This window comes from Schistocerca serialis, chromosome 9, assembly GCF_023864345.2.
Source record: "Schistocerca serialis cubense isolate TAMUIC-IGC-003099 chromosome 9, iqSchSeri2.2, whole genome shotgun sequence".
NCBI lineage: Eukaryota > Metazoa > Arthropoda > Insecta > Orthoptera > Acrididae > Schistocerca > Schistocerca serialis.
In genome coordinates, this window is record NC_064646.1 from 140,013,243 (window position 1) to 140,027,119 (window position 13,877).

The following is a 13,877-nucleotide window of genomic DNA, read 5'->3' on the forward strand; positions in this document are numbered from 1 at the left end:
GTTGGGACTTCAATCCTTACCATCGCCCCATGTCCAATTTTTTTTTTATCGCACTCTTCTTCGGTTTTAGGTAACCAAACGAAGCATACATTTTACAACACCTTGTCTGGCAGATCGCTTGAATTTGCGAGCGCAAAAGCCTGATTGGTTAAGTTCAGTGCTAATTGACTCTGAAACAGCGTAACGTATGGAACCTATCCTGGAACACCTTTCCAACTTTTTCGGAGTGTTTCTAACCAATGGTATTTAATAAAATACCCAGCACTTCCAGTACGAAGAAGCTATCGACAAGATGAATACTGCAATTGCTCAGTTATAACAAAGACGACATACTGCCAGTTGCCAGCACTTCTTTGTTGAATATATTCAAGGTCCATCCAAGTCATGTTGTGTAAACTTCCAGCCTGAAATTATGGGATAATCAAAGCAGTGCATCCTCCTTTGTGAACGTGCTGGAAAGAAGGATAGTGAGCCAAGACCACGGAATTCAGGGCAATAATTTGTTGAGAACTGCTTAACCTCATCTCTATCGCCTGCCTCTAAAAGACAAACAATCACAAACAGGTATTGCGCTTTGTTCATGAGAGAAATTTTACTTTTCACGAAATGTGAGTGAATTCGATGAGAATAAAGTTTTCTTTCGCAGAGCAGTGAGATCGTTTGCTCAACTTCAGGTTAAAGGGAGAAAATTGTTGGATTTGAGGACCGTTCTGCAGATTTGGTCTCTGTGCATTCTTTGAAATGCGTCAATCCATTCTCGTCTGACTCATCCCATTTTTATTTCATTTCTTTCATTCAACATTCGCTTCTGAAACAGCCTTGTATCATGTGAATATATCAATGCTGATTATGAACAGCCCCAGTGAGTGCAATGATTAAGCTGTCGTTTCCCCATTTTAAAATTCTCTCCACAATGGGTAGATGTTGCATGTTTTAGGTGCAAGTCTGGGATCCTTAATCAGCTTAAGAAGGCACAGGCGAATGTCAGTGACTACAGGCTAGTCACTGCGAGATCGCATCCATTTCAAAAGACATCGATTCACATCCTGACTGGTCCACAGACCCATCCACCTGTGTGTGGCCACTGGTGACTGCTTGGTGGACCCTACCGGCCTGAACCAAGGGTGTGTGGGTTGGCAGGTAGCGGCCGAGGCTAGCAGGATAAAGCCCACTGGTCGAACAGACAGACCCTGACCTTGTACAAGTCCACGGAACCATCAGCCACACACGGGCCACTGGCTCAGAGTAGATATGCTCAGTGGATGGGTTGTTGGACTCATCTGCCTGTATGCATGGGCCATATCAAAAGTGCTGGCACCCTCTCCCTTCTCCTGAGCGGCTTTCCCCTCCTACTCCCCCTCCCTCTCCCTCCCTTGTGCTCACCTTCAGTGTCTCTGCACTCCCTCCTGCCTTGTCTTCCCCCTTCATCTCCTGCCCCAGCTGTTTCCTGCCTCTTGGTGCACCCACTGATGCCCCTACTCTTTCCATCCTGCCCCCTCCCCTGCTGCCCCTTGCTTTCCCCTCCTTATCCATCCTCTCCGGCCTCTCCCTCGGCAGGTCCCACCTGTCAGTTTTATTCTTCATCGTGTGTGCTCGAAGTGGGTTTAAAGTGTGTTGTTCTGGAGTGTTTTTTAGTGTGGCCAACTTTTAACCTAAGCATGTGACTTCAGTGCCTTTTTTGTGTTCTACAACTCGTCAACTGTGGTTTTTAACTTAATGTCAAGTTTTTTAATTGTCCCCCATGAACGTCTCCATGTGTCTTTTTACCTCCATTATCACCCCTTACTCTGTTTCATGTCCCCCTCTTTTATCGCCTTATATGTAACATTTTATTTTTGTATTAGTTGTCATGTCACTCAGCTGAAGATGGGCGGATAGTGCCGCTGACAGCCCTCCCCTGCCCATATGGGGCAGGGGAATGAAACCACAATAAAGAAGAAAAAAAAAGTGCTGGCAAGGGCCGAGCGAGGGGCCACAAGCTGTGCAGACAGCCCGCCGTCTGCGTTGTTTCTGTCAGCTACCTAGCCACCGGCAGTCACAAACTACTACTCTGAGTATGGTGGACGCACAGCATGAGTGTCCATCAGCTCCAACTTAAAATGCTGGTACAATGACCTGTGGTGGAAACTTGGCCCAGTACTGAATACTGCTCATGTTTATAAGCCAAAGCTACAGGGTGACAGTTATTGAACTATGTGAAATAAAATCTTCATAATTTGAACGTTTTGGGTTGGGACGTTCAAACTGCACGGTTGGCTGCATGGCATGATAGGAATTAGTATGCGCTGTATGGTTCAGTTAAGTGACGAACCCCACTTTAATTTGCATGGGTTTGTCAGTAACCAAAATTGGCACGTTTGGAGGGGGGGGGGGGGCTGAGAATCTGCATTTCGTGATTGAGGAGTCTTGTCACCCTCAACAGGTGACTGTGTGACGTGCAATATCCAGTCACAGAATAATCAGTGCGATATTCCTTGATGGCTCAGTGACTACTGAATGGTATGTGAAGACTTTGGAAGATGATTTCTTCCCCATTATCGAAAGTGACCCTGATTTCGACAAGATATGGTTCATGGAAGACGGAGCTGGACCCCATACAAGCCGGAGAATGATGTCCTGGAGCAGCACTTTTTGGACCGCATTCTGGCTCTGGAGTACCCAAAGGCCACTGACATGGACCTCGATTGGCCGCCATATTCTCAGGATCTGAACACATGTGACTCCTTTTTGTGGGGCTATATTAAAGATAAGATGTACAGGAATAACCGCAAAACTATTGCCGAGCTGAAAACAGTCATTCAGTAGGTCGTCAGGATATCGACACTCACGAGATATCGATGTTCCGACACTTCAGCGAGTTATTCAGAATTTCGGTATTCGTCTGTGCCACATAATCGCCAATGATGGCAGGTGTATCGAACATGTCATAACCTAAATCTGAATATCTGTAGTGAAGTTTTCATGTTGAATGGAATGTGTTCACGCCGTTATTTGTAACTAATTTAAGTTTTCTTTCATATAGTTCAATAATTGTCTCCCTGTATCTGTTCAGAGCACTGCTCTATACACTACTGGCCATTAAAATTGCTACACCACGAAGATGACATGCTACAAACGCGAAATTTAACCGACAGGAAGAAGATGCTGTGATATGCAAATGATTAGCTTTTCAGAGCATTCACACAAGGTTGGCGCCGGTGGCGACACCTACAACGTGCTGACATGACGAAAGTTTCCAACCGATTTGTCATACACAAACAGCAGTTGACCGGCGTTACCTGTTGAAACGTTGTGATGCCTCGTGTAAGGAGGAGAAATGCGTACCATTACGTTTCCGACTTTGATAAAGGTCGGATTGTAGCCTATCGCGATTACGGTTTATCGTATCGCTACACTGCTGCTCGCGTTGGTCGAGATCCAATGGCTATTGGCAGAATATGGAATCGCTGGGTTCAGGAGGGTAATACGGAACGCCTTGCTGGATTCCAACGGCCTCGTACCACTAGCAGTAGAGATGACAGGCATCTTATCCGCATGGCTGTAACGGATCGTGCAGCCACGTCTCGAACCCTGAGTCAACAGATGGGGACGTTTGCAAGACAACAACCATCTGCACGAACAGTTAGACGACGTTTGCAGCACCATGGACTATCAGCTCGGAGACCATGTCTACGCTTACCCTTGACCCTGCATCACAGACAGGAGCGCCTGCGATGGTGTCGTCAACGACGAACCTGGGTGCACGAATGGAAACGTCATTTTTTCGGATGAATGTAGGTTCTGTTTACAGCATCACAATGGTCGCATCCGTGTTTGGCGACATCGCGGTGAACGCACATTGGAAGCATGTATTCGTCATCGCCATACTGGCGTATCACCCGGCGTGATGGTATGAGGTGCCATTGGTTACACGTCTCGGTCACCTCTTGTACGCATTGACGGCACTTTGAACAGTGGACGTTACATTTCAGATGTGTTACGAACCGTGGCTCTACCCTTCATTCGATCCCTGCGAAACTCTACATTTCAGCAGGATAATGCACGACCGCATGTTTCAGGTCCAGTGTGGGCCTTTCTGGATACAGAAAATTTTCGACTGGTGCCCTGGCCAGTATATTCTCCAGATCTCTCACCAATTGAAAACGTCTGGTCTCTGGTGGCCGAGCAACTGTCTCGTCACAATACGCCAGTCACTACTCTTGATGAACTGTGGTGTCGTACCCTCTGTAATAAAAAAACTGAGTTAATCGATCATCGACGAACTTAATCGGATGTCTTACGACGTCCGCCCCGAGCAGATACAACGAACTAAAGCGAACAAAATGAGATAAAAAATGGTTGGTAGAGCACTTGCCCGCGAAAGGCAAAGGTCCCGAGTTCGAGTCTCGGTCCGGCACACAGTTTTAATCTATCAGGAAGTTTCATATCAGCACACACTTCGCTGCAGAGTGATAATCTCATTCTTCGTATTATTTATTGGACACACATTTTATAATGAAATGAAGTCAGTGTGGACCGATATTTTATTTTAGTAGATTGAGGAGCCCCCCTGTTATTGAGATCATTAATGCTTTTTTAAACAACTAACATCCAGGACTCGTTTTTCGGAGCCACCCTTTTCATGTCCTTATTCCACTGCGCAACAATTTCATTGCCGCATATGAGTTTGAGTGATCTGCCTCTCAAGAGGTCCAACTGATGCAAATCGTTGTGACTGCAGGAACCTGTGTCCAGATCGTTTGGCGTCTTTCAGCTTTTTCTTTGCGAACTAGAAGAAAAACTGAATTACATGTGTGCTAGTAATCGGTTTCCTTTTTTCAGTATCTGTCGTTTTCACCAGATCCTTGTGTGATCTGCGAAAATGTTCACAAATTTTACAGTCACAGGTAAATTTGAAGCGAAATCAATCGCTTTAAAGTGACAAGCTTCCAATATTCCAGAGGAATGCTGCCTAAGTAAATCAGACCTGTACAGTCATTTCCTTCTGAGTTTTTAGTTTTATTCTCTATAAGACCTCTTGTTGTAGCATCTTAGCAACCTTCCGAAAGTACTTACCAAGTATGTCAGCCTGCGGCAGCCACTTGGAAATCATGACATTGTCCGGCTTTCCAGGCAGATTGTCGTCTTCGAACTTCCAAAGGACCCTCTGCTTGATGCGGGAGAAGACTTCAATGAAAGCCTTTTTGGCCTGCGGCCTCAGGTCGGTGCCTTTGATGTAGCTGCCAAGGCTGAAGTATATCACCCCGTCTGGAGCTTCATCGAGGAACTTTTGCAGGTCCTGTAGGAAAAAAATTACGGTAAATGTGTAGTTATAAAATCGCATAATGTGTTCTAAATTCAGTACTTTGGGCGATAAAAGATGTGATATGTAAGACAAACGAAAGTGGTTAGGTATAATTTGTAATGTAGAACAAGACAGAGAAATGAGGATATGGGGCAAAAATTAAACATTTTATCTGATTTATGAAATAATGAATTACAGGGACAAATGAAAAGAGCATATAACAAGAATGTAAGGAACAGGATCATAAAGTATCTGTTGAACAATAAGCCGAGACATAGAAGATAGGAGGTACGTCTACGTCTACATCCACATGCACATCAACATCCATACACTGCAAGCCATCTTACGATCCGTGGCGGAAGGTACTTCTCATACTATTGTCATTTTGCTCCTACCGTGCTCGATTCGTAAGTGAAATGTGCGAAGAAATTGTCTGTAACCTCTCTATTAGCTCTAATTCCTCACATTTTCTCGTCGTCGTCGTCGTCATTTCGCGAGACAAGTGTGGGAGAAAGTAACATGTTGCCCGATTCTTCTTTGCATGTTCGTTCTAAGAATTTCAACAGGGATGCTCTCAATGATCTGCAGCGTGACTACACCGAAATGCCCTATTCTTATAGGATGCTTAAAAATAGTAAATCTTTGTTTCAGATTGATTGATAATAGTAATACTACTAATATTTAAGTGTATTAAGCAAGGTGAGAAATGATCACGAATTCATACTGTATGTGGTCATCAGTTCGCAAAAGCTGCCAATCGGTTGACAGTAGTCAGGGTTATTTCCAGGTGCTTATGAATGAATGTCAACCAGCTCATCCTGGGTTCGGGAACAGCATTCACAACGGAGCTGGGATTTTGCTGCTGGAATGTTTTACAGGACTGTGAACAAATAACTTTAAACTAAGCCTGCTGATTATCTTTTAGTCTCTTGAGCTACAAAGCTGCTAACTGCCTGTAAGAATTGAAGTAAATACATAAAACGAGATTTCTATTAAGGAAACAGAAAAAATGGTGGTAAAATTAGTAATTTCCTAAAAATTTTGAGGTTAAGTATGGTTATTAGTAAACTCTAAAATAGAGTTATATATATATATATATATATATATATATATATATATATATATATATATATATAATCTCATTTAAGGGGAAACTAAATGTAACAGAATATGCTAGTTGGAACATCTGTACAGTAACTAATTCACAAGCGCCGATTTACTAAATATTAGATTATGATATGACAATGACAGCTTCTGAGAAATCTCAAAACTGCATGATTCTTTGTGTTGAAGTTCAGGGGTTATCTATTCTTTCGCAGTATCTGTGAAGCATAAATGCTGATTTGCTACGAAATAAGTTACGTATCCAAAACACCTGCTGCTACGGTCGCAAGTTGGAATCCTGCCTCGGACATGGATGTGTGCGGTGTCCTTAGGTCAGTTAGGTCTAAGGAGTTCTAAGTCTAGGTGACTGATCACCTCAGATGTTAAGTCCCATAGTGCTTAGAGACATTTGAACCATTTGAACGAATCTCGTAGGTGCAGTCTCACGCGAAGGAAAATTCTGTAGTCGGCTTTTATATGTAATTAAACGTGCGGAATCCTGGTGCACGCACAAGTGTTTCGGAGAACACCGTCCACCGTACGCTGTTGAACAGGTAGCTCTGCAGCAGACCACCCCTATGTGTTCACATGTTGACCCAACGACATCGTCAATTACGATTGCAGTGTGCACGGAACCATCGGGATTCGACCGTCGATCAATGGAAACGTGTTGGCTCTTCGGGTGAAGCACATTTTTGCTACACTACGTCATGGTCGTCTCCACAAAGGCTGTCGACGAGGTGAACCACGACTCGAAATGTGCAATGCACCACGGTCGCTAACTAGTGGGAGCAGCATTATGCTATGGGAGACATTTTCCTGCGCTTGAATGGGACCTGTGGTGGTAATCGAAGACACGCTGACAGCTGTGAACCACCTGTGTCGCACCCCACTTGAGGTCTTCCCCGAAGGCGATGTCACCTTTCAGCAGCCAGAACCGCGCTACCGTGGTTTGGGGGGTATTATAGTGAATTCTCGTTGATGGCTCGGCGACCACATTCGCTTGATGTGAATCCTGTGAAACCCATCTGGATCGCTATTGGGGCCATCACCGGGTACGCAGATCCGCGCCTCGTTATTTACGTGAATTACATGACCTGTGCTTAGACATCTAATGCCACATATACCTGCACAAACCTACCAACACACTATCGGATCGCCGATACGCAGAATCAGTGATGTATATCGTTTCAGAGACGGACAGTCAAGCTATTAATCTGGTGGTCATCATTTTTTAGCTCATCAGTGTATTGTCTGTCGTGGTTGGTTTCAGTTAAGACTTAATTAGCAATCTCTGGTTTCTAAATGAAAGAACTCAATCGGTAGACATAGTGTCTGCCGCGATCGATATTGGTTAAAAACTTAATTAGCAGTCTCTGGGTTTTAGACATGTGATTGGGAACTATTTTGATGATAATTACGGCCGGCCGCTGTGACCGAGCGGTTGTCCCGCACGGTAGCTCAGCGTGTTCGGTCAGAGGGCTGCTCGCTCTCTGTAATAAAAAAACTGAGTGAGGGAATCAACGATCAACTTGATCAGATGTCTTGTGACGTCCGCCGAGGCCAAACGCAACGAGCAATACCGAACAAAAATGAAAAAAAAGCGGTTCTAGGCGTTTCCGTCCGGAACCGCGCTGCTGCTACGGTCGCAGGTTCGAATCCTGGCTCGGGCATAGATGTGTGTTACGTCCTTAGGTTAGTTAGGTTTAAGTGGTTCTAAGTCTAGGAGACTGATGAATTCAGATGTTAAGTCCCATAATGCTTAGAGCCATTTGAACCATTTTATAATAATTACGGAAACATGCAGTTCATTATTTAGTTTGTTCTCTGTGGATGTGCAAAGAACGGAAATTGTTTGTGGTTTATGAAATGGACTACAATTGTAGTTTCTCGTACTCTGCTAATAAAAAACGAGGGGCGTCTCATTTAAACAAACCAGTTCAAAATTTAATTATTCATACAATACCAGCTCCTCGCTAACTCTTTATTACAACCTCAAGAGAACGGATTTACAACCCAGGTGCCGTTTTATGCGCAGGGGACAGCAATTACAGAAAACTGTAGGTTGGTGAAGACTGTTCATAACTTACGCATTCCACTCAGGGCGGTGGAAGCAAACAGACAACTCGAGTGTACTGAAATCTTAGTACAAATGAGATCAGTGACACGTCATCTGTTGTAACACAGAGGAGATATGAAGGAAGGAAACTTTCGAGCGAAGGGACGTAAATCACTCTCGATATGTCTTTCACTTACCGTAACCTCACATCCGTGGAGTTTGTTTCAATTACTTTTGTACTGAATCATTTGTTAATTGTTAGGTCTCTTCTGTGTAACTGTGCCTCCTAAAATGGAAACAAAAAGCAGAGTGCAAAGCTCGTCTGACAGCCCACGGTTAAGCTGAGCTGAAGCTTTCCAAACGCAAGCAGCGAGACGGTTAGCAAAAAAGCAAAGATTACAAGAGAGAATAATTAAATCGCTAAAAGGAAAGTAGGAACTGTCCGTTTAGAAAGACCAGCTGGGCTATCAAGCCATCGCAGTAATACCAAATTTTAGTGAAAAAAATTGGAGGAAATAAAGATTAGTCTGTAACAAAGAGTAGAGAACTCGAGAAACAACTTGAGCTAATGCAGCAGCAAATCTTTGCCCCTCCAGCAGTAGATAAAGAAACGCAGGTCGGTCGTGAGGTAACAAGACCGATAGAAGTAGATTTCAGTGTTCAAGTATCCGTTGAGGAGGACGGGACCAATACGTATGTCCTCGTCACTGGCTGTAGTCCTCCGAACGCGGTCAGTGACGCATATAGCCAAACAAGCAGTTTAGGCGCATTATTAGAGAGAATAACAGACTTTGCGGTGGAGCAGAGAGAAGCAAAACGGGAATTAACACTGCTACGCCCACATGTAAGCCAACACTTTTCTGGCAGTTGCTTTTATGCCCTCATTCATGGGAAAACCTGCCGAAAAGTCCACTTATTTTGCAAATAACCTTGACCGTGAAACTTTCTGGCAGATTAAAACTGCCTCGGGACCTCACACTGGCAGAAGTACAGCTGTGAGTGCGGGGCGTGAGTCGTGCTTGGGTAGCTCAGTTGGCTTTGATCAGAGAGCTGGTTGGCTTCTGTAATAAAAAAACTTAGTGGAAGGATCAACAAACGAACTTGACCGGAAGTCATGTGACGTCCGCAACGACCAAACACAACGATCAACTACGAACAAAATGAAGGTAAAACAAAAAAAAGTTGGTAGAGCACTTGTCCGCAAAAGCCAAGGTCCCGAGTTCGAGTCTCGGTCCGGCACACAATTTTAATCTGCCAGGAAGTTTCATATCAGCGCACATTCCGCTGCAGAGTGAAACTCTCATTCTGTTAACCCTGACCGTTTTTGTAAAATGAGTTTGTTACATAACTCAAATTAGTGCGAGATGCTTGCATAGACACTGAGGTGACAAAAATCATGTGATAGCGATATGTTCATATACAGATGACGCCAGTACCGTCTACACAAGGTACAAAAGGTTTCAGATGTGATTATGACCTCACGGCGGGGATTAACAAATTTTGAATGCGGAACTATTGTTGGAGCTAGACACACATCGTACTCCAGTTCTGATATCGTTAGGGAATTCAATATTCCGAGATTCACAGTGTCAAGAGTGTGCCGAGAATACCAAATTTCAGGCGTTGCCTCTCACCACAGACGAGGCAGCGGCCGACGGCCTTCACTTAACGACCGAGAGCAGCGCTGTTTACGTAGAGTTGTCAGTGCTAACAGACAAGCAACAATGTGTGAAATTACCGCAGGAATAAATGTAGAACGTACAACGAACGTACCCGTTGGTACAGTGCGGCGAAATCTGGCGTTAATGGGCTATGACAGCAGACGACCGACGCGAGTGCGTTTGCCAACAGCACGGCATCACCTGCAGCGCCTCTTCTGGGCTCGTGACCACATCGGTTGGACCCTAGACGACTGGAAAACAGTGGCCTGGTCAGATGAGTCCCTACGTCAGTTGGTAAGAGCTGATGGCAGGGTTCGAGTGTGGCGCAGACCCCACGAATTCATGCTCCGAAATTGTCACAAGCCACTGTGCAAGCGGGTGGTGACTCCATAATGGTGTGAGCTGTGTTTACATGGAATGCTCTGGACCCTCTGGTCAAACTGAACCTATCAATGACTGTAAACGTTTATGTTCGGCTACATGGAGACCATTTGCAGGCACTCATGGACATTATGTTCCCAAACAACGATGGTATTTTTATGGATGACAATGCGTCATGTCACCTTTCGCAATTGGTTTGAAGAACATTCTGGACAGTCCGAGCGAATTATTTGGCCACCTGGATCACCCGACATGAATCCCGTCGGACATTTATGGGACATAATCGAGATGTCAGTTCGTGCACAAATCAGGCACTGGCAACACCTTCGCATTTATAAAAAAAAAAAATTGTTCAAATGTGTGTGAAATCTTATGGGACTTAACTGCTAAGGTCATCAGTCCCTAAGCTTACACACTACTTAAATTATCCTAAGGACAAACACACCCACCCATGCCCGAGGGAGGACTCGAACCTCCGCCGGGATCTGCCGCACAGTCCATGACTGCAGCGTCTAAGACCGCTCGGCTAATCCCGCGCGGCTCGCATTTAACGACAGCTATAGAAGCAGCATGGGTCAGTATTTATGCAGGGGGCGTCTAACGACTTGTTGAGTCCCTGCCACGTCGAGTTGCTGCTCACGCCTTGAAAAATCAGGTCCGACACGATATTAGGAGATATCCCATTACTTTTGTCACCTTACTGTATGTGGAATCTGTTGGCACACTCCGAAATGCGAGGACATCTGAAGTACTAGCATAGGGATTGACAGAGGTATTCTCAGAAACCTGGGACCAGTTGCTACCGCGATAAGCTCTCCACTTTGAGGCAAAAGCCGAGTGAAGAATGGGAAGCGGTTGCGAATCGCATTCAGATAGCGTCCTACAAAACCTTCATCCATGACACTGATTAGATCCGAAATGAGATGCTACAAGAGGAAGCTGAGACACAGGCTATGCGTGGAACTGCTCTACAAGTGGGTTTTCAGGTTAAGTGGGCTCCCCCAGATCCCTGCACGAAGCAGTACGGGTATCTATCCTCTGGGAATTACGTCCACTTACGTGTGTGAATACCTAAGGTATCAAACTGCTGAGGTCATCGGTCCCTAGACTTACACGCTACTTAAACTAATCATCTTGGGGTTGAAGCTCTTTTCTTCCGTGTTTGCTTTAACAATACGTATGTTTTTGGATGGGTCCACCATTAGCAAAAGAATTTTGTTTTTTAACCCAAACATGTTTCACTGCAGTTGGAGTATCTTCAGTGGGCTTTTATTTTTCATCTGTTAAAGAGTGTTCTTTGCTGTTTGTATACATGTAGCTATTAGTTTTTAAATCGTAATTACAGATATTTGAAAAAAAACACATAAATTACGGATTCATACCTTTTTACCACATGGTGTGGTTTTTCTGATGTGTTGTTTTTCTACAGTGACCGGTTTGTTCCACAGTTTGTGGCTTAAACAATTTATCTACTTTAAGCTGTAAGTGGTTGCTGATGACAAAATGTGGAACAGAACGGTCACTGTAGAAACACAACACATCAGAAAAACCACATCATGTAGTAAAAAGGTATGAATTCGTAAATTATGTGTTTCTTCAAATATCTTTAGTTACGATTTAAAAACTAATAGCTACATGTATACACACAGCAAAGAACACACTATCTTTAACACATGAAAAATAGAAGCGCACTGAAGATGCTGCAGCTGCAGTGAAACATGTTTGGGTTAAAAAACGAAATTGTGTTTTGCTAAAGACCGACCCTATCCAAAAACATACGTACTTAAACTAGATTAACCTAACTTACGCTAACAACAACAAAACAACAACAACAAAACACCCACACACACACACACACACACACACACACACACACACACACACACACACACACACACACACACCCATGCCCATGCCCATGCCCATGCCCGAGGGAGGACTCGAACCTCCGGTGGGAGCGGCTGCGCAGTCTGTAACATGGCGCCTCAAACAGTACGGCCACTCCGTGCGGCACACTTATCAGACACAGTTACTTAACTTGCAGTATATAACCTATCTTTTACTTCCCTATGGTTGCTATAAGAGCTCTTCGCAGTATATATTACACCAGTTATTTCTTAAACTTGAATTTCGCCGTTACGGAGAAGTAGATTTTAACTGTTATCAACTGATACTGTTTAGTGCACTTTCGCATATTCTACTGACACTTTACCCAAATGAGTTAATTCAAATTGCTCTTTCCTTTGGAATTCAACCAATTTAACGAAACCGCCAGCACTGTGGTTTCCCGAGTACCCTTTATACAGGGTGTTACAAAAAGATACGGCCAAACTTTCAGGAAACATTCCTCACACACAAAGAAAGAATATATGTTATGTGGACATGTGTCCAGAAACGCTTACTTTCCATGTTAGAGCTCATTTCATTACTTCTCTTCAAATGACATTAATCATGGAATGGAAACACACAGCAACAGAACGTACCAGCGTGACTTCAAACACTTTGTTACAGGAAATGTTCAAAATGTCCTCCGTTAGCGAGGATACATGCATCCACTCTCCGTCGCATGGAATCCCTGATGCGCTGGTGCAGCCCTGGAGAATGGCGTATTGTATCACAGCCGTCCACAATACGAGCACGAAGAGTCTCTACATTTGGTACCGGGGTTGCGTAGACAAGAGCTTTCAAATGCCCCCATAAATGGAAGTCAAGAGGGTTGAGATCAGGAGAGCGTGGAGGCCATGGAATTGGTCCGCCTCTACCAATCCATCGGTCACCGAATCTGTTGTTGAGAAGCGTACGAACACTTCGACTGAAATGTGCAGGAGCTCCATCGTGCATGAACCATATGTTGTGCCGTACTTGTAAAGGCACATGTTCTAGCAGCACAGGTAGAGTATCCCGTATGAAATCATGATAACGTGCTCCTTTGAGGGTGGGTGGAAGAACATGGGGCCCAATCAAGACATCACCAACAATGCCTGCCCTAACGTTCACAGAAAATCTGTTGATGACGTGATTGCACAATTGCGTGCGGATTCTTGTCAGTCCCCACATGTTGATTGTGAAAATTTACAATTTGATCACGTTGGAATGACGAAACTAAAATGAGCTCTAACATGGAAACTAAGCGTTTCCGGACACATGTCCACATAACATCTTTTCTTTATTTGTGTGTGAGGAATGTTTCCTGGAAGTTTGGCCGTACCTATTTGTAACACCCTGTATGTTGTTGTGGAGTAAGACACGATAAAGTTTGTAAACACGAATACTGAAACGAAATTAGTACATATGGTAAGTGCAGACTGAGTACACATATCGCCCTGAGAAACGCCTTCGCGCCGAAAGTTCTGAACAGTTAAAGCCACTTAAAGGTAGCAGTGAAAGC

At 44.3% G+C, this 13,877-nt stretch overlaps 1 protein-coding gene across 1 annotated transcript in view; it reads right to left on the reverse strand.

The window, feature by feature from the left end:
• The window catches only part of LOC126418887 (UDP-glycosyltransferase UGT5-like), a 123,773-nt gene that overhangs the window by 41,950 nt on the left and 67,946 nt on the right, over positions 1-13,877 (reverse strand). Inside the window, exon 4 of the mRNA XM_050085894.1 lies at positions 5,056-5,278. Coding sequence (XP_049941851.1) covers positions 5,056-5,278 — 223 coding nt within the window. The remainder of the gene's footprint in view (positions 1-5,055; positions 5,279-13,877) is intronic.